This window comes from Syngnathus scovelli, chromosome 2 (assembly GCF_024217435.2).
Source record: "Syngnathus scovelli strain Florida chromosome 2, RoL_Ssco_1.2, whole genome shotgun sequence".
NCBI lineage: Eukaryota > Metazoa > Chordata > Actinopteri > Syngnathiformes > Syngnathidae > Syngnathus > Syngnathus scovelli.
The window spans coordinates 28531896-28553509 of record NC_090848.1 but is presented as its reverse complement, the minus strand read 5'-3'; the positions used below and the strand labels follow the sequence as shown (position 1 = coordinate 28553509).

Sequence of the window (21614 nt, the reverse complement as noted above, 5' to 3'; positions counted from 1 at the left end):
GGTTTTCTCCGGGCACTCCGGTTTCCTCCCACATCCCAAAAACATGCTTGGTAGGCTGATTGATCACTCCAAATTGTCCCTAGGTGTGAGTGAGAGTGCAAATGGTTGTTTGTCTCTGTGTGCCCTGCGACTGGCTGGCAACCGGTTCAGGGTGTCCCCCGCCTACTGCCCGATGACGGCTGGGATAGGCTCCAGCACGCCCGCGGCCCCCGTGGGGACTAAGCGGTTCAGAAAATGGGTGGGCGGATGGGTTATTGCTGAATGATATACGTGACCATTTGCCTGTTTTTGTGGTTTATGACTGTGATTGTAATAATATAAAGGATGGAAGTAACATTTACAGGAGGGTGAGAACATCAGAATCCCTGAGTGCTTTCAGAGCAGAGCTATTGACGGAATATTGGAATTGTGTGTATAATGAGTATAATGTAGACATAGCATATGATATATTCCTAGAAAGATTTATGTCATTGATTGATAAAAATTCATTCATCATCATCAGCAGCAGCGGCGGCAAAACGATGCAGCCCCAGAAGTCTCATTAATGGTGATTTTTTTTTTCTTTGCTATAAAAACGTTCTTAAAAAGAATATATTTGTATAGTCAAAAAATCGTTGGCCTATCGTTTTTTTTTTTTTTTAATGGTATGGCTCTCATGGAAAATTCTTTTTTAAAAATGGGCATTTATTTAAAAAGGTTCCTGACCCCTGGTGTAGCGTAGTATGTAAATCTGTGTTTGTGTCTATGGCGTTTAATGTTTTTATTTAACTGTTTAATGAGACACTGTTGCAGTTTACTGTAAAGCGAAACAACCAAGAAAAAGAATGATAGTACATGGAATATTTAAATAATGCTTTGTTTTTAAAATATTTGCAAGCGCTAATGCTATAGTACTCTAGGGTAGTGTCTGAACGTCCCCCTTAACCGCACTATATAGTAGTCTATATAGTTCTCCGCATTCTGTTTAAAGATTTGGATAACCAGCTAACTACTTGCTCATCATCACATATGACATCTTCCCTGTCATGACGCACCACTGCATCAAGATTGCCAAATATTTAATATGAAAAAAAGAGATTGTATGAGCCATTTATATTGTTCTGACAGTGCAAGTACCTTGCTAGCAGCGTTACGCGCCTGCTGGATGAGTTGCCGAATGCGGTTGATGCTCTCTGAGATGTTTGGCATCTGCACGGAGCGGTTGTGCAGCTTGTCCAGCTTGTTCAGGAGGCGCGGGACAGTGTCGCCCAGCATGCTCACTGTGGCAGATTTGAGTTAGCCACATGTAGAAAACACAATACAGTTAAGTAGAGCACACATACCAATTTTGAGCATATGCATTTTATAAATGTGAGCGAGCCCTCACGTCGTAAATAGATAAATGAATCAATACATTATAATTAACAAACTATAAGAAAAAAAATCATAAACTGCAGAAAATTTTCAGGACTCTTGATAATGTAATGTCCAAAGTCCGGCCCGTGACTAAATTTAGAGTGGCCCGAAGCATTGTGTCATAAAATCAATAAGATGTGGCCCATTGGCACTGTCGCGGGGACCTGCGCGCCCCAGAGCGAGCCACAGAAATGAAACTCGTCCGAACGGGAATGGGCACATGAGCTAGCACTCATGATCGGTTACGAGCGAGTCTCCTCTGTCCCTTCCCAGTTCACGCGCACACTGGTGTCCGTTTGCAAGATAATCAGTGACACAGTGACCTCATTCAAATGTCCACACACCAAGGACTAAGCCGACGCTAAAATCAGAGACACTGCAAGTGACGTTGCACAGGGAAAGGCAAAAACATAAAAAAAACACGGACTACGGGTGAGAGCTCTCTACTTCGTACTAACTCCACAAACTACTGCGCATCCGCGCCGCCCACTTACAATGATCGCAAACAACAAACAGACTATGGATTATTATTTTGTGATTATGAAGTAATTTGTTGTGTATGGAGTTAAAATAAAAAAGATAAAATGGAGAATGATTTAATTTGGATTAAAAATCTGACATGATGCAACCTGGCCTGTTTACTGCAGCCGTCTCATTAATACAACAATAACAATAATATCCATCCATCCATCCATCCATCCATCCATCCATCCATCCATCCATCCATCCATCCATCCATCTTCTTCCGCTTATCCGGGGTCGGGTCGCGGGGGCAGCAGCTTTAGGAGGGACTCCCAGACTTCCCTCTCCCCAGCCACTTCATCCAGCTCATCCCGGGGGATCCCAAGGCGTTCCCAGGCCAGCTGAGAGACATAGTCTCTCCAGCGCGTCCTGGGTCGTCCCCGGGGTCTTCTACCGGTGGGACATGCCCGGAACACCTCCCCAGGGAGGCGTCCAGGAGGCATCCTGATAAGATGCCCGAGCCACCTCATCTGGCTCCTCTCAACGTGGAGGAGTAGCGACTCTACTCCGAGTCTCTCCCGGATGACCGAGCTTCTCACCCTATCTCTAAGGGAGAGCCCGGACATCCTGCGGAGAAAACTCATTTCGGCCGCTTGTATCCGAGATCTCGTTCTTTCGGTCACGACCCATAGCTCGTGACCATAGGTGAGGGTAGGAGCGTAAATCGACCGGTAAATTGAGAGCTTTGCCTTTTGGCTCAGCTCTCTCTTCACCACAACGGACAGGTACAGGGTCCGCATTACTGCCGACGCTGCACCGATCCGCCTGTCGATCTCACGCTCCATCCTCCCCTCACTCGTGAACAAGACTCCAAGATACTTGAACTCCTCCACTTGGGGCAGGATCTCATCCCCGATCCGGAGAGGGCATTCCACCCTTTTCCGATCGAGGACCATGGACTCGGATTTGGAGGTGCTGACCCTCATCCCGACCGCTTCACACTCGGCTGCGAACCGTTCCAGCGAGAGCTGGAGATCACGGCCTGAAGAAGCCAACAGCACCACGTCATCTGCAAAAAGCAGAGACGCGATGCTGAGGTCCCCAAACCGGACCCCCTCAACGCCTCGGCTGCGCCTAGAAATTCTGTCCATAAAAATTATGAACAAAATCGGTGACAAAGGGCAGCCTTGGCGGAGTCCAACCCTCACTGGGAACGAATCCGACTTACTGCCGGAAATGCGGACCAGACTCTGGCATCGGTGATACAGGGACCGAACCGCCCTTATCAGTTGGCTCGGCACCCCGTACTCCCGAAGCACCCTCCACAGAACCTCCCAAGGGACACGGTCGGACGTCTTCTCCAAGTCCACAAAACACATGTGGACTGGTTGGGCGAACTCCCATGCACCCTCGAGGATCCTGCCGAGGGTGTAGAGCTGGTCCACTGTTCCACGGCCAGGACGAAAGCCACACTGCTCCTCCTGAATCCGAGGTTCGACCTCCCGACGGACCCTCCTCTCCAGCACCCTTGAATAGACCTTACCAGGGAGGCTGAGGAGTGTGATTCCCCTGTAATTGGAACACACCCTCCGGTCCCCCTTCTTAAAGAGGGGAACCACCACCCCAGTCTGGCAATCCAGAGGCACTGTCCCCGATGTCCACGCAACGTTGTAGAGGCGTGTTAGCCATGACAGCCCCACAACATCCAGAGCCTTTAAGAACTCCGGGCGGATCTCATCCACCCCCGGGGCCTTGCCACCGAGGAGTTTTTTAACTACCTCAGTGACTTCGACCCCAGAGATTGGAGAATCCGCCTCAGAGTCTCCAGGCCCTGCTTCCTCAATGGAAGGCGTGTAGGTGGAATCGAGGAGGTCTTCGAAGTATTCTCCCCACCGACTCACGACGTCCCGAGTCGAGGTCAGCAGCACGCCATCCCCACTGTAAACAGTGTTGACGTTGCACTACTTCCCCCTCCGGATGGTGGACCAGAATTTCCTCGAAGCCGTCCGAAAGTCATTCTCCATGGCCTAACCAAACTCCTCCCACGCCCGGGTTTTTGCCTCAGCAACCGCCGAAGCCACATTCCGCTTGGCCATCCGGTACCTGTCAGCTGCCTCCGGAGTCCCGCAGGCCAAAACGGCCCGATAGGACTCCTTCTTCAGCTTGACGGCATCCCTTACCACCAGTGTCCACCAGCGGGTTCGGGGATTGCCGCCACGACAGGCACCAACGACCTTACGGCCACAGCTCCGGTCGGCCGCCTCAACAATGGAGCCGCGGAACATGGTCCACTCAGACTCAATGTCCCCCGCCTCCCCCGGGACGTGGGAAAAGCTCTGCCGGAGGTGGGAGTTGAAGCTCTTCCTGACAGGAGATTCTGCCAGACGTTCCCAGCAGACCCTCACAGAGCGTTTGGGTCTGCCAGGTCGAACCAGCATCTTCCCCCACCATCGGAGCCAACCCACCACCAGGTGGTGATCAGTTGACAGCTCCGCCCCTCTCTTCACCCGAGTGTCCAAAACATGCGGCCGCAAATCCGATGACACGACTACAAAGTCGATCATCGAACTGCGGCCTAGGTTGTCCTGGTGCCAAGTGCACACATGGACACCCTTATGTTTGAACATGGTGTTCATTATTGAAAATCCGTGTCGAGCACAGAAGTCCAACAATAGAACACCGCTCGGGTTCAGATCGGGGGGGCCGTTCCTCCCAATCACGCCCTTCCAGGTCTCATTGTCATTGCCCACGTGAGCATTGAAGTCACCCAGTAGAACGATGGAGTCCCCAGAAGGAGCGCTCTCCAGCACTTCCTCCAGGGACCCCAAGAAGTGGGTACTCTGAGCTGCCGTTTGGTGCATAGACACAAACAACAGTCAGGACCCGTCCCCCCACCCGAAGGCGGAGGGAGGCTACCCTCTCGTTCACCGGGGTGAACCCCAATGTGCAGGCGCCCAGCCGGTGGGCAATAAGTATACCCACACCTGCTCGACGCCTCTCACCGTGGGCAACTCCAGAGTGGAAGAGAGTCCAGCCCCTCTCGAGAGGGCTTGTACCGGAACCCAAACTGTGCGTGGATGCTAGTCCGACTATATCTAGTCGGAGTCTTTCTGCCTCGCACACCAGCTCGGGCTCCTTTCCAGCCAGAGAGGTGACATTCCATGTCCCAAGAGCCAGCTTCTGCAGCCGGGGATCAGACCGCCTTTGGCTGCCGCCCAGCTCACATTGCACCCGACCCCTTCGGCCCCTCCCACAGGTGGTGAGCCCATGGGAAGGGGGACCCACGTTTCCATTTCGGGCTATGCCCGGCCGGGTCCCATGGGAGAAGGCCCGGCCACCAGATGCTCGCCTTCGAGCCCCGCCCCCAGGCCTGGCTCCAGAGGGAGGCCCCGGTGACCCGCGTCCGGGCGAGGGAAAACAAAGTCCATTTGTGTTTTTCATCATAAGTAGCTTGGGTGAGCCGTGCTTTGTCTGACCCCTCACCTAGGACCCGTTTGCCATGGGTGACCCTACCAGGGGCATGAAGCCCCCGACAACATGGCTCCTAGGATCATAGGGGCACGCAAACCCCTCCACCACGATAAGGTGACGACTCACGGAGGGGTCTTTGTAATTTATTTCTTTTTACATTGCTGTGATCTAATGCATTTGTTGCTATGTGTTATTATCTGCAGTATTTATGAAGGCGTTATTGTTTTTTGGCTGTGGAACGAATTGAACGAATTTCAGTGCATTCTTATGGGAAAACCATAACTATTGTAAATTAACTTGTAAATATGTAACTAGAGTCAAACCTCGGTTTTCCAACGTCCCGGTTCTCGAACAAATCGGAATTCGAATGAAAAATTCGAGGTTTTTTTTGCTTCGGTTGTCCAACACAAATTCGGAGGTCGGAGGAAAACGTGACACACCCCGCTCGGCCGAGCAGGTGTCCCGCGCATGCTCTTTGTGTGTGAGCCACCCCTACCTGGTTGATCCTGCCAGTAGCATATTCTTGTCTCAAAGATTAAGCCATGCAAGTCTAAGTGCACTAATTTTATCCAAATTAAATCATTCTCCATTTTATCTTTTTTATTTCAACTTCATAGGCAACAAATTACTTCATAATCACAAAATAATAATCCATAGTCTTTTTGTTTTTTGCGATCACTGTGAGTGGGCGGCGCGGACACGGTGTGTAGAGTTAGTACGAAGTAGACAGCTCTCACCAGTTGTCCGTGTTTTTTTTTTTTTTCTTTGCTTTTCCCTGTGCAGTGTCTCTGATTTTAGCGTCGCCTTCGTCCTTGGTGTGTGGACATTTGAATGAGGAAGTGTTTGTGTCCCTCCTTTAATGCTATTTTTGTAGAGTTACAATCGAGAGAACTTCAAGACTAAATAATTTTGCTTATTGAGATTGGTGAGTGGAATTATTGTATGCTCAGCTCAGCTACGTGCAGGTGCGCGCTAGTGTAAATTAACGAATCTCCGCGGTCTTAACAGAGACAGCTTAATATATCCGAGATTTAAGAAGAGCCCCAAATCATTTAGGAAGATAGCCGTTGTAAAAAGGGCGTGGTCATCCTGACGCCGTGTCTCGACCCTAGTTACTCTACCGAGCATAGCTTGACTTTAGAGGGATTGGCGTCCTGAAAACATTCAATTGATTCCTTCAGAATTAATTTCTTAGAGGCGGTTAACACTCGGACGAATATTTCCCCCCCCGGTTTATTTTACTCTCGTCTCCCCATGAGAGCCGCGTTAGAGCAGCGGGGACAAAGGAGAGTTTTAACCCTTTACCCGGAGAGCCGGTCGCTTACGTTTGATGGGTGCGGATTTGACAGTTTCCCACAAAAAAATGGTGGGAAAATGGGGGGGAACTTTACAGTACAATACTCGAAATATAAAATATTCTATAGCTGCAGGCCCGAATTCAGCGACTATGTGACTTAGTCACTATGTGATTAATCTATGTGCATTCAGTTAATACAGTAGAAGGCGGCAGTTTTGATTCTAGCACCAGAGTGATTCTTACAGATTTTGTTTCAAAACTTCACCAAAAGCAGGTTGGACCAGTGAGAGTGACAGTGAAAGTAGCACTTTTTACATCTTTATTCTGTGTGGTGTGAATGCTCCTACCCGTCTTGTTGGCCTCCAACAGTGCCTCATTGACATCCTTGGTGGTGGTGTTGGTGTTGACATCACTGTATGTCTGCTTCCATTGGTCCAGCTGCTCTCTGAATGGACGCAGGATGTCTTTGACATGTGAGGCAGATGCATTGGCCTGATGAATTGCTAGCTTGGCAATGTAAATGTCCTGAGTGATGTCTGCAGGGCACACAGAAGTGAACACTTAGTGTACTTTCCGGACTATAAGATGCTGATGCTGCTAATATATAGATTTTTCACTCGCCCTTGGTTGTATGTGTTCACAAGAATCAAGGGGTGTTCAAGTTCTCTGAGATCTCACATAAGAACGCTGCAACAGCTCCTAGATACAGCTGAGGTGCTGCCTTTTTTTGTTTTTACACTTGATCCTAATGCAATTGGCGGATGATGAATCTACAAGTAGGTTGTATCCAGCTACTGCTCCCTCCCAATACCAGATTTATGTGCCAAAGAAATTATGCGAGTGACTACCTGTGGACATCATCATCATCATGATGGACAAGGCAAAGGCGAGAACAATAACACAGCTAAAGCTCGATTTTATATGGACTTTGGGGTCCAGAATTTGGGGATTGTGTTAACCCCGAAAGCGCGTTGCACAGAAATATATATATATTTTTTTTAGAAAGGCATGGTTTTAGTCAGCCAAAGGGGTCCTTTGGCATGTTAATTTATGTCAGGCATGTTGTTGGGCAGCTACGGCTCCGTTCACCATTTGTCATTGTGAATGTTCCCCATACATCGAAGTCTGTTGACACTTTTATTAAAAGAGAACCTATACACAGCTGACAATATCAGGCAGACTGAATAAGTCGTTTTGATGCTATGCGAATTGGATGAGAGAATACAGCAGCCACTTATTCTACGACTGTGTCCGGCCACGTTCTTTGACTTGAGTGCCTGTGTAGATGAGGTGATTCCGCGAACTTCCCTCTTTCCAAATCATCCATCTTGCTATCCATAACACTGTAATAAAGCAGTCATAAAGATCAAACAGCCCGAGTGGAATTATTGTTTGTTCGAACAATCGAGACTTGCAATTATTTTTCTTACTTATTCATTAAATTTCTACTTCCTAATCATTTAATTTCAATTAATGATTATTCGGATCTTTTAAGCTCCAAATCTCTTTTGTTTTTCTTTCATAGTCATACTTTGAAACAGTTCAGTTCTTTTTTGACGACAGATTTAATCCTTAACATCGGGAATTGTCAGATCTGGTTCGAAATAGTTATCTTAAGCTCAGCTAGAACGAGTCTGCGCTAGTGTAAATTAACGAATCGCCACGGTCTTAACAAAGACAGCTAAATTTATCCGAGATTTAAGAAAAGCCCCAAATCAAAGGAAAATAGCTGCCAGGACAAAGGGTGTGGTCATTCTGACGTCATGTCTCAACAGTTACTCTATACGCGCGTCACTCGACTTTAGACGGATTGGCGTCCTGAAAAGATTAAATTTATTCCTTCAGAATTAATTTCTTAGAGGCGGTCAGCACTCGGACGAATATTTTTCGAATTCCGGCTGATTTAACTCTCGTCTCCCCATGAGAGCTACGTTAAAGCAGCAGGGACAAGGGAGAGTTTTAACCCTTTATACGGAGAGTCGGTCGCTTATTTTTGATAAATGCGGATTTGTCCTTTTATTGTTAATTTAAAATACTACAGTAATCCCTTGTCTATCGCAGATAATTGGTTCCAAGACCACCCACGATATGTGAAAATCCGCAAAGTAGTGTCACCCTCTCATTTTTAACATACATACATTTTTTGTGTATCAATAGTGTATATTAAACCATATAAGTGCATTATGTTATCATTAGAATACTAAATAATAGTTTCAAACATGTAAATACTATATTAATACGTAGTATAAATGACAGAAGATAGTGTATAAATAGTATAAATATGATACTCTTATTATTATTACATCTTTTTTATAAAAAGGTCCAAGTGTACGTACTGCAATTGTGTGGACACTCCCTGCCTTCTGGTGGTGTGTGGGCATCTTTCGTGCCATAATTTCTCAATTTAGAAGGTTTACTTTTAATTTGTGATTTATTTAGTTTTTCAATTTGGAAAAAAATCTGCGATGTACTTGAGCCGTGATAAACAAACCGCGATGTAGCGAGGGATCACTGCACTTGGAAATGTATTTATGACGAAAATTGGTGAATGACCAAACCGAGTTAGACAGAAAGTAGCGTAGAATCCAAGTGTGTAAAATTGAGCTTCAGCTGTAATTGTGAAAGTCTTATCACAGTTTCTTGCCAAACTATAAAACGCTTCATCCCAAGTAGCTTGATATGTTATGGTTGTGTGTATGAACATGCATACAGAAAGAGGAGTTCTGGCTGTTCTTGATCGTCATGAAGTCCATGGCCACTTGATTTTGCTTTGCTTTGACATTGTTCAGTCGCTTGTGGCCATCTTCCAGCTGAGCTTTTACTTCTGTGGCATGGAAACAGGCATTAGGAACAAAACAAATAATCACAAATGTTATGCTTCATCTACCATATCAAAGTCACACAGGAAAAACAGTGTAAATGCTAAGCTAACATAGCAAAAAAATTACTGAGCAACACATCTACCTCTACCATGACTACAGTAATCCCCCACAGGCACCATTAAAAAAATTATCAATTTACCGTATTTTTCAGACTATAAGTTGCGTTTTTTCATAGCTTGGCCGGGGATGCGATTTATACTCTGGAGCGATTTATGTGTGAAATTATTAAGACATTATTACCGTATTTGCCGGTGTATTGGTCGACCTTTTTCGATCCAAAATCGACCGAAAAAAATCGACCTCGACTTATACACCGAGTCATAAAATTTAACTTCGTATTCATCGCTTCAAATGTGATGGTAACCAAGGCCGTTTCTCATGCATCTCATTGTGCGTTGCACTTAGAAAATTTGAACCGGGCGGCGTGCGCGAGTGCGCGGCCCGCTGGAAGTCCAATGAGGCGCCGCGATCTCCTGCGCGGTGCTTATAAAGTGCCGATCCGCTCGGCTTGGAGCTATTTCCGACCTCCCGTTGGTGCCGGGCGGCGTGCGCGAGCTCGCCGGCCGCGATCTCCTGCGCGGTGCTTATAAAGTGCCGATCCGCTCGGCTTGGAGCTATTTCCGACCTCCCGTTGGTGCCGGGCGGCGTGCGCGAGCTCGCCGGCCGCGATCTCCTGCGCGGTGCTTATAAAGTGCCGATCCGCTCGGCTTGGAGCTATTTCCGACCTCCCGTTGGTGCCGGGCGGCGTGCGCGAGCTCGCCGGCCGCGATCTCCTCCACGGTGCTTATAAAGTGCCGATCCGCTCGGCTTGGAGCTATTTTCGACCTCCCGTTGGTGCCGGGCGGCGTGCGCGAGCTCGCCGGCCGCGATCTCCTGCGCGGTGCTTATAAAGTGCCGATCCGCTCGGCTTGGAGCTATTTCCGACCTCCCGTTGGTGCCGGGCGGCGTGCGCGAGCTCGCCGGCCGCGATCTCCTGCGTGGTGCTTATAAAGTGCCGATCCGCTCGGCTTGGAGCTATTTCCGACCTCCCGTTGGTGCCGGGCGGCGTGCGCGAGCTCGCCGGCCGCGATCTCCTCCGCGGTGCTTATAAAGTGCCGATCCGCTCGGCTTGGAGCTATTTCCGACCTCCCGTTGGTGCCGGGCGGCATGCGCGAGCTCGCCGGCCGCGATCTCCTGCGCGGTGCTTATAAAAGTGCCGATCCGCTCGGCTTCGAGCTATTTCCGACCTCCCGTTGGTGCCGGGCGGCGTGCGCGAGCTCGCCGGCCGCGATCTCCTGCGCGGTGCTTATAAAGTGCCGATCCGCTCGGCTTGGAGCTATTTCCGACCTCCCGTTGGTGCCGGGCGGCGTGCGCGAGCTCGCCGGCCGCGATCTCCTGCGCGGTGCTTATAAAGTGCCGATCTGCTCGGCTTGGAGCTATTTCCGACCTCCCGTTGGTGCCGGGCGGCGTGCGCGAGCTCGCCGGCCGCGATCTCCTCCGCGGTGCTTATAAACAGCCGCATGCGCACGGCCTCCCGGAATTTGAACACATTTCGTCAATAAATTTCGCATAGTGAATTTTGAAGTTTAATATAATGCAACAATTGAGCTCGACTTATACAAAGGATATATCATAAAATCGTGAATTTCCGTCGAATTTTAGGGGGTCGACTTATACACCGAGTCGACCTGTACACCGGCAAATACGGTATATCATTTCACATGTAATTTCCACACTAAACCACAAGAGAGCCCTCTAGGGCTGTGTTGATAATTGTGTTGATGAGTCTGACATAAGCGACGCATTGTCTGCCTCCAGTGTTAGCGGAGTTGTTTAAAAGTGACACAGAGGATGAAGATTTCATTGGATTTAGTGATTTGGAGTCACACGGATGGTTGGGTAAACTTGTTGGCATGTTATTCATGCTAAAGTTATCTGAATAACTCTTAATATGTTACGTCAGGCACGTTCTCAGTTCGTTGTTTAGTATATGTCATGTAACGTTAGCATACCGTACAATTATTCAGCCTGTTGTTGCCTCTATTTTATTTTTTATTTTAAATTGGCTTTCAAGAGGACATGTCTGTTCTTGGTGTTGGATTTTATGAAATTGATTTCCCCTAAAAATGCGATTTATACTCCAGTGCGACTTGTATATATGTTTTGCTTCTTTATTATGCATTTTATAGCTGGTACGACTTGTACTCCGGAGCGACTTATAGTCCAGAAAATACGGTACTAATATGTTTTGGGTTTTTTTCTTTTAAAACATTATCTCCATTTGTGTAAAAATAACTAAAAATGTAGGTTTCTTTGTCTGAAATGCTGCGGGTCGGTAGCAAAGTACTGACAATAGGAAATAGGACTCTGGTTTTAAAGAACAATGTTGAAGTGACACATTTTGATGATGAGGCAAGCCTCGGAGGAGCCAAGTTTAGCTTGAGAGAGGGAGAATTTGCTGAATATGTATGTCCATGTGCATTTGTAGTCCATTTTTTCTAAATAAAATCTCTTGTCTGCCATTTATTGATAATGATGATGTAAGATACATTGAAAATTATTTTAAAAAAAATTCTGGAATCATAGTTTATTTATCTAAACCAGCTACTGGGGTCGCATATCTGTTGTGTATTTTTGGTGGCTGTCCCAAGCCTGTGGAAATGTGGAAAGTTGTGTTAGAAAGGACATCCAGCACACTGTCAGAGCCAAATTTGCAAATCACAACAACTGTCAACAGTGCTGTCTACCTTTAGGGTTGTGCTGGAAATTGGGCGAGCGCAAAGAAGAGAGGGTATCCTCCATTGAAAGAAACAAGATGGACAGCAAAAAGGAATGTTGCAAGTGTCGGACAAAGTTGTAACGGACATTGTAGGCACAATGACAGGCAAAGGTATAATGCATAAGGCTAGAAATTTGGTGTGTGCAGAAAATCATTCGTCTGGTTAGGAACAAAAATGGCATAAAGCAAACTAGTTTTGCTGCACCAACCAATAAATTGAATAAATCGGGCTTAGCTAGCAAACATTTATGACTTGGAAATTAGGGACTACACACTGCAGGTTGCTTCAAGAGGCAAGGCACTCCTCTGACATGACTTTGGGGGAAGTGGGTTTGCTCCCCCACTCTAAAAAAAAAAAAAAAAAAAAAAACAGGCATAAGGGGTTATTCTGAAGGAAGCCTGAGCATATTACTGAGGTAACACGAGACTCAGACAGCGTGAGGACTGTGAAGCTTGGATGTTGTACGATTGATATTGCAATATATTGTTGCGCCATCTGTTGCAATAAATAATTGATACATTGACGGCAAATACTGATATTTTATGACAACACACTATTGCAACTCACATAAATAGATTCAACTCGTTGTTACCGTCACTACTTAATAATCTCTCCTGTTCTGTATGTGAGGTAGGTGGAAGCAGTGGCCAGCGAAGAACGCATGCAAAGAAACACCTACAGTGTTTGCCTCAAAAGTGTGGAGACGCTTCAGCTTTTATGAAACGGATGACAGAAAAACAGACTAACAAAAAAAAAAAAAAAGACTATACAATCTGCAATAACTGCTTTCTAAAGTGTAACAGCAACACTATGAATCTACAAAGCCACCTCGTTCACTATTACTGTGAACTGTAGAAAGACAGTGTTGGGCCAATAACTTCCAAAATGGTTTTACTAAGTTAATTTTGTCTTTACTTATAAATTAGTTGAGTGGTTCTTTTATCACAGACAATTTCTGTTACAGTTAGTAGTTGCCCCTCCAAGAAATAATTGAATTAGTATTTGAATTACTCCATCATAAATGTAACGAGTTACCAGGAATAGTAATTATTGCATTAAAAAACGTTCAATTATGTAAAAGAATCCAGATTTTTGAGCAGGTGGCAATAGTTACATAGAGTAGAACAACATAGACCAGTATTTCAATAAACTTGATAATAATTGAACAGCTATATAAAATAAGTATTAAATAAATAATAAATTGTCACACAACTTTCAGATCATTGTTCACATCGGCCGGACGTGCACACTGCTCCATTTTTTTATGGCAGAACTCTTCTGATGAGAAAAAAAAAAAGTTAAAGCACGGAGTGGCCAACAATTTGCAATATAATTTGCTATATATTTAACGGAACACTGTTGTCTCTTTGTACAGTCCAAGAGCTGAAACAAATGGGGGAAAGAGTACAAACATACCAGTTCCTCATTCAAAGTCCTCCAAGCATGCTCCCATTTTGTTTTGTCCCGGTATAGGTACAAAGAAGTATTCTACAGCTAGGGATGAGCACGGATGGCAACAATGATCATTTCCTTCATTTTATTCTCATTTCCCCAAACAAAAGGCCAGCCAATGCATTGCACAGAATGTCACGTGACACATTCCCGAGGCTGATTAGCTGACGCGAGGTGTAGCAAGTCAAGTTAGTCAAGGAAGAGGCAGATGCGTTTTTGCACTGCGCGTCGCCACTTCCCAAGCCCAAAATGCCACAAAGGCCAAGTTTTGGGCATTAAATAAATGCACAAATTAACATTTTCCTTTTGATGGGTATTTTTTTTCTTTTTGAGTTCCACATCATGATGTATGGTAAAACATTTCTGACAATATATCGCAAATATTGTAGATATCGTGATATTGTTGTATCGTGGGCCACAAATCATTACAATATTGAATCGGGAGTTACCTGTATTATCCCACCCCTAGTTGTACTGGTGTGAGATTGAGAGTATTGTATTTCTAGAAGGGAAAGAGTGTTGATTGGAGCAAATCTCAAGAGCATGTTCGTAAAGGGAACATAGGTGACAAGGAAGTAAAGGGCAGGTTTAGTGTTTAAAAAAAGTAATTTGAAAAGACAGATCCTGGTAGATAGATTAAAAAAAAAGAAAATGAACACTTACGTCTAAAAGACAATAAAGGGTGACATACAAGCTATAAATGCAATGTATTACCATTTTATATTGGGCTTATCGTCAATGCTGCATTTATATTCCCTAAGCTTTAGCAACTCTGTCATGTGCTCCACCTTGAATTTCCATGACGCTGTGGTGAAAACCTATTTCCAAAAAAGAAGACATTCCCATTCCTTTATTTCTCTCAAAGAACACAAGGTGACACTATGTGGAGGCAGGTGTACACAGAAATATATCATTATTGTGTTTAGTGATTCTGGATGGATTCAAAATGACTTTGCAGATGAGTGGAAAGCGACTGGGATTTATGTTTGTAGGCTAACAATAGCATTTGAGCTAACAACAGCGTTGCGATATTTTATAGCCAAAACATGCATCGGGTTGACTTTTTGATGAATTCAAAAGGTCTATGCGGATGATGGCAAAGCAACTAGGCCTCATATTTGTTGAATAAAGCATTCTAGCAAAAAACAATTCATCCAGTGCAGATGGTTGTTCGTCTCCCTGTGCCCTGCCATTGTCTGGCAACCAGTTCAGGGTGTCCCCGCCCACTGCCCGATGAGTGCTGGGATAAGCTACAGCACGCCAACGACCCCCGTGGGTTAAAGCGGTACAGAAAATGGATAGAAATTGCTTGCCATGGAGCAAAGACAAAAGGCGAGACCATAGATTTTTAAGGGATTCAAATATGCAGAGGACCACATATGTAGCATGCGATTTAACCATAATAGCATTTTTGAAAATAAATATCTTCACTTAGCATCAAAAAATGCATCACTAAAATAAACGGAGTGATACCAGGAATGTGTCAGACTTCTGTACTGTGCTATACGCACTAATTAGCCAGTCTGTGTTTGAGGGACCTGGCTTAGCAAAAGGTTTATAATTGCACTCCACTAAGGAGAATAATCATCAAGGAGACACTGATACCATTGTTGAGTTCCTCATTGAGTTTTTCCACTTCCCCCTTTAGCGACACACTGTTGTTCCGCAGCGAGTCAGCCATTTGGCTGAAGTTCTGCTCCCCGATGTTCTACAAGAACACAACATTTACAAAGTCAGCAGGAAGCAAAGCAACAAGTCAACAGATGACCTTCACCTCAAGCATCTTGCTTGCGGCTTCATCTGCCTCCTCCACCGTCCTCTCGGCCGCTTTGATGCCATTGATTATATTGTTGTAGACCTTGGTCATGTCAACCAAACCCTCGCTCTTTGTTTCCTCCACAAACCTAATAAGACACCAATTTGAAGGCCCGCATACGTCGTTTTTTCTATGTTGTCATTGGGCAGAAGAATTTACTTGGACAGGTGTGCAGCTAAAGCGTGGAACATATTAGCATGGCGCTCAGCTTCCTCCACCAGTATCTTTGAATCGGCCCAAATGAAGCCCTGCACCTTCTTGGACAATGGTGTCCTGGCACCGTCGAGCTGTGCTGACAAACGCTCATAATCCTGTGGGAAAACACAATTCATGATGTGTGTGTGTGTGTGTGTGTGTTACAAACAAGCATACAAAATTAGTGTCGAAATTTGTGAAAAAAATGATACCACAAAAATTTAACCATTGCATGCTGAGGGAGGTCTATTTATATAGCAGTCTATGTATAAGTGTACATACGTACACTTACATCTCGATTTTACGTGGACTTTGGGATCCAGAATTTGGGAAGCGCGTTAACCCTGAAAGCGCGTTGTTTTTTGAAATCATCAAAGTCTGTTGACATTTTATTAAAAGAATAAAGAATGGAGAATAAAGCAGCCGCTTATTCTAATACTGTGTCCAGCCATGCTCTTTGATTTGTGAGTGACTGTGTGGCTGGGGTGCTTCCACAAACTTCCACTTTTCCAAATCAAAAACAATCCTAACTATTCGTAACGCTGTAATAAAGCAGTCATAAGGATCAAACAGCTCAACTCATTATCTAACGGCTTTAAATCGGTCACGGAAATTCATCGAATCACTAGCGCTAATGTTTACGCGCTAGTCATTTAGCTTCATATAGTCCTTATATCCAACCATTTAAAATACAACTTGAAAATGTATTTATGACAAAAAAATTGGGGTCCATGACCAAACCGCATTAGACAGAAAGTCGCGTAGGATCGAAATGAGTAAAGTCCAGATTTAGGTGTGTTGACAGTTTCACCGTGGACTAGGTGCATTTTTCCAGCCGTGGCAAATCTGGGTATGTGTGCACACCTCTTTGGAGTCATGTAGCATGGAGAGCAGCTCGTTGACTTGAGCCACACGGTCTTCCGCTATGTGCAGCTGCTCGTCTACCTCCTTGCGTTTGGACATCAACTCGTCCACTTGCCTCTGAGACAACACAAGGTGATGTGATGATCATGGCTCCTCACTCTTCTCCTCTTCGACAATCACTCCTCCAATACTCACCCTGCTGTCCTCAAGCATTTTCTGGTTGCTGTTGTTGACCTCAACCGCTTGGGCTGTCTTGTTGATCGCCTCATTCAGGGCGTCCCGCAGTGCCATCATGTCATTGTGGAAGTGCGAGAGGAACTTTTTGGCAGTTTCACCCGCATTCACGTTGTACTGCTGACGGCGTGCCAAGTTCTTGTCTACATGCTCCAACACTGTCCGCACACACATCAGTCCCTGTCTGCCACATTACGAAATTTACAAAACTTACGCTTTTCTGCCTCCATCTTCTCCTGATCGGCCATTTTCTTCTGTCCAGTGCAGCTTCTGCTACTCATCGTGTCCAAAATGACCTCCACCTCCTCTATCTTCTGCTCCTGCTCGCCTTTGTCCTGATCTATTTCCGTGTTGTTTAGCGACCAATTTGCCATTTGTATGATGTCTGCAAGGATTGACAGCCACAATAGTATCAGAGGGGATCTTCCAGTAGTTTATGACAGTACAGGGCCATTAACTGGTCAATTGGTTTGGTTATCTCTCATAATACAGCCAACATCGGATACGGAAACACTCACTGAATAAACTAGGTGACAAAAAAATTACTTTTCTTTTATTGTTTTTAACAGTTGAGCCCTCTCGTGCAGGATAATTTGTTCTGCTAATAAAATTAGGATATAATTGACCTTGAAAGAAATACACCAGGGTGTTAAAAATGAAAAAATAAAATCTTCAACAACACACACTGAAACACTCAATATAAGTTTCCCATTAAAAACGCGCCTCATTAGTGTTACATATTGAATGGCAAAAAAAAAAATAAAATAAAAAAAAAGAGAACCACTAAGACTTAAATGTCAACTGTCAAAAGTAGTGATGTGTATTTCGAGCTATTGTGTGCATTTGAACGAGCCAGCACAACGTTGTTAACATTTAATTGTCAATCACTGAATGCATAAGACAAAGTTGTGCAGTGTAAAGCCTTTTTACCCACCACATTGAGCAGGGTGCAGCACGCCACTGTCAAACCCATTGATTGTGTATGTGGTGAGGGGCGGTCAACACGGAATGGAGTATTGCTGGGTGCCCAGAATAGGAAAATGATTTCATGTTATTTTGGTAAGCGTATTGACAAGTGACGGCCTGATTAAACTAATTTGCTCCTGAGCTATTAGATTTTCTCTCTTGCTTGCAACATCCTCCTTCTTAAAAGGCTTTTTTTGTAAATGTGAACAAAAGCACTAACTTGGACATTAATTTATAAATCTGTTGGTCTAACCAGTGACAAAATCTCTGTTTTTACTTTTTGGTAAACTGCAACGTCAACACTGAGCAAGTGCAATGTAAAATGGGAGCTCACAGAGGCGACGACGGCTGTAAGAACAGTCATGAAAATGAGGAACAGTGGAAAAATTTGTTATATCAGGACACACCAATCAGTTTCTGAAAGCAGCAACGTTTTTCTCATTATCAAATTTAACCATACAAAAGTTATCAGGATGTTATTTATTTTTTATATATTTTAAGGGTGTTTTTACTCTAACGTTTTGTGTTTTAAGCATAGATAGATGGTCATCGACATCTGGCTGGCAACCAATTCAGACTGTCCCCCTTCTACTGCCTGAAGTTAGCTGGAATAGGCTCCAGCGCATCCACGACCCTCGTGAGGAGTTAATTCATTATAGTATTATTTTTATTGCTCCGTAAAACCCTTGCTTCAGTTGCCAGGAAATAAACTGAGGAAAAACTCCATAAAGGTGCTCCTCAAATTAATTCCCTCTCACCAAAACATGAAAGGAGGGAAGAAGGGTGTGGCTATATTGCTGAGTTTTGATAACATTTATTACTGCCTCTGGCAACTGTCTCATTTCCCTTTTATATTGGCTTGATTGATAATCTCACAAATTATTTCAATGCCGCTTTGTTAAACGCCCTCAATTGAGTAGCGCCTTTACGTCTTAAACCTCATCCCAGGAGGCTTACTTTGTGGCACACGGATAAAACTCGTACACTTAAAGGGCTAGAGACACCGGTATATGTATAAATCGGTTTTAGTTAGCTTATGGGCTTATAAATATAAATTGACGCTCGAAACAACGAAAAGGAAGCTGTTGCTCTGAAAAATATAATTTAAATTTGCCGCACAGACGAGTTTGACTGCACCGAGCCGCCAGCCGGAAGTGACGTCTCATGACGTCTCAAGTTGTACGCGTTTAGCTTCAGTGAATGTAAACAAAAAGAGAAGAGGGGCCAGCGCGGATAAGTCGGGCCAGGTTTGCGGCCAACACAGCTCGCCTAGCCGTGCCTTCCACTATCCTGGCGTACGTTCGTTCGCGGGACGACAAGATGGGTTGAGTTCGCCTGATAGGATCCACGAACCGGACAGTGCGTGCCTGCTGTGTGCTCGTGTTCACAGTGACCTGGTTGACTGTCATCTTTCCGGACTCTGCTGTGCATCGGGAGTGGCTAGCGTGCTATCACTCTTATTGTTCATCTTCTTGTTTTAATTTTCCTGTGTTGTTTACTTGTATGTGCGTTGTGAACTCTGTCTTATCACCCTGGGATAGTGAGAAACGTAATTTCGATCTCTTTGTGTGTCTTGACATGCGGAGGAATTGACAATAAAGGAGACTTTGAGACTTTGACTTTGAAAAGTATGTCGAAGCGTGACGGGAGGGGCACAATTCAGAAAACGTGCTCAGCTCGTCGAAAAAATGCGATTTAAGAAATAAAATTAAAAATGCGCCTAAAACCTAAACCAAACGCTGCAGATGTTCATTTCTCCATGCGCAGTGGTCAACTCGGCACTCTACTCTTTTTACTATGCCAACCTAACCACAGTGACGGGAGAGGCACAATTCAGAAAGAGTGCTCAGCTCGTCGAGAAAATGCGATTTAAGCAATAAAATTAAAAATGCTTATAAAACCTAAACCAAACGTTGGAGGTGGTCATGTCTTCATGTGCCGAGATCAACTCGGCACTCTAAAGCCCCCAAGAGCACTTTTTGCTATGCCAACCTAACCAGAGTGACGGAAGGAGCACAATTCAGAAAATGTGCTCAGCTCAGCCCAAGTGAACTGCTAGATTCATCATATTCTGCGTCAAAAGAGTGGTTAAGGTTTGTCTTTTAAAGCAGGATGCTTGGTCTCCATGTGCCGAAGCAGTTTTGAAGGCTTCATTGCCTCGTTAGCAAGCCTGTCGCCACATATTATGCAGAGTGGGCTTGGCACGTCAGAGTCACCTGTGGCGATTAATCCATATTTTAAGTAGGACTCCAGAAAGTTTCTTTTAAATGCAGCTTTAATTTTCTTAGAAGTTGTTGCCTCTTCCGTCTTTTTTTTTTCCTTTTTTTTCCCCTTTCCGAAGAAGTTACTTGCTCATTTTTGCTTGTTTCGCGGGCTTGACTAGGGTGACGTCACATGACTGGGGCGAGTGTCTTGACCAGAATTAACCTGTGTCAAGAGACACAGATGCACCGACGGATGTAATTGGGAGAGAATCGCCAAATCTTTTATATTTTTTAAAATAAATTCTTACTCATTTTTGCTACCTTTGCGGGCTCAACTGGGGAAAAATGTCACGTGACCGGGACGAGCATCTTGACCTGAATAAATTGATTGTCAATAAAAAAAAATCTGTGCGGCTTGGCAGCCCGGTACCAAGTGACCCACGGACTGGTACCGGCCCGCAGCCCGTGGTTGGGGACCACTGCTTTATGGCATCTGTCACCCTGGAGATTGAGGTGGTGGTAAGGGGAGCCCAGACTGGCCAGCCTATTCCCAGTGGAGACCCTCCGCATTGCTTATTCGTCCCTGACTCTGTCCGCTCCCAGGTCCTACAGTGGGCCAATTCCACGAAGCTCATCTGCCACCCTGGAATTTGGCGACCCTTTGTCAATACTTTTGGTGGCCCACAATGGGGAGGACACTCTGTCATTCGTCCTGGTATGCATGGTTTGTGCTCAAAACAAAACAACCTCAAAACCCAGTTCTGGCTTGCTCCATCGACTTCGGATTCCCAAGCACCTATGCTCACAGATCACCCTGGATTTCATTAATGGACTTCCCCTATCAAAAGGTAACACCATCATTCTCACAACTGTCGACAGATTCTCAAAGGGTGCCCACTTTGTTGCAATCCACAAGCTCCCATATGCCAAAGAAATGGCTGATCTGTTGGTCTAGCATGTCTTCCCACAGACAGTTTTCAGACAGGGGCTTCCAGTTCACTTCACAGCTCTGAAGGATTTTCTGCATGGCAGTAGGCATTGGCCTGAGCCTTTCGTCTAGTTACCATCCTCAGACCAATGGCCAATGGAACCAGCAGCTGGAGGCAGCACTGCATTACACACTCACAGCCAGCTTCAGGGAGTACCCACCTCACCTGGGTGGAATATGCCTGCAACTCCCTCACCAACACCTCCTTGAGTATGTCAGAAATGTAGTGTTCTCTGGGCTACCAGCCTCCATTCCCCTCCCAGGACCACAATCTTCCAGTCCCTTCAGTACAAACCCACATTCACCTGGGTCTGGAGGCTGGCCCACTCCAATAATGACAAAATAGGGTCTTCTTTTTTCTAAAATGGCTGGCAACCACTGTACAAGTAGAAGCCGCTTGCTTAGTAGCCCCTCCCAAGCATATGTAACGAAAGTCGGACTTGCCATTGACCCTAGGCATGGGTGTGCTGGAGCCCATCCCAGGTATTTTGGGGCAAAAGATGGGGTAGACCTTCGAGTAGCTGACTCCTAGAATAGTTTTAAATGAAAAGAAACATACTGCAAAGGTAGAACATATTGTAAATACTGACAAAAGCTTTGATGACATTTCTGCGACTAAATGTAAGTTA

General features: G+C 45.3%; 1 protein-coding gene and 1 long non-coding RNA gene across 8 annotated transcripts in view; both read right to left on the bottom strand.

Moving 5' to 3' along the window:
- lama5 (laminin, alpha 5) overlaps positions 1-21614 on the bottom strand; it is a 463481-nt gene that overhangs the window by 78301 nt on the left and 363566 nt on the right. For all 7 annotated transcript variants that reach the window (XM_049753597.2, XM_049753598.2, XM_049753599.2 and 4 more), the window contains 9 exons: positions 17042-17212; positions 16789-16985; positions 16594-16710; positions 15694-15845; positions 15493-15622; positions 15324-15426; positions 9336-9449; positions 6973-7161; positions 1117-1259 (listed from right to left, as the gene is read on the bottom strand). In XM_049753597.2, coding sequence (XP_049609554.1) covers positions 1117-1259; positions 6973-7161; positions 9336-9449; positions 15324-15426; positions 15493-15622; positions 15694-15845; positions 16594-16710; positions 16789-16985; positions 17042-17212 — 1316 coding nt within the window. The remainder of the gene's footprint in view (positions 1-1116; positions 1260-6972; positions 7162-9335; positions 9450-15323; positions 15427-15492; positions 15623-15693; positions 15846-16593; positions 16711-16788; positions 16986-17041; positions 17213-21614) is intronic.
- On the bottom strand, positions 12597-15316 carry LOC125988428 (uncharacterized). Its single transcript, XR_007488365.2, has 2 exons — positions 13683-15316; positions 12597-13544 (listed from the first exon to the last, which is right to left on the bottom strand). It is a non-coding gene; the product is annotated as an uncharacterized lncRNA (long non-coding RNA).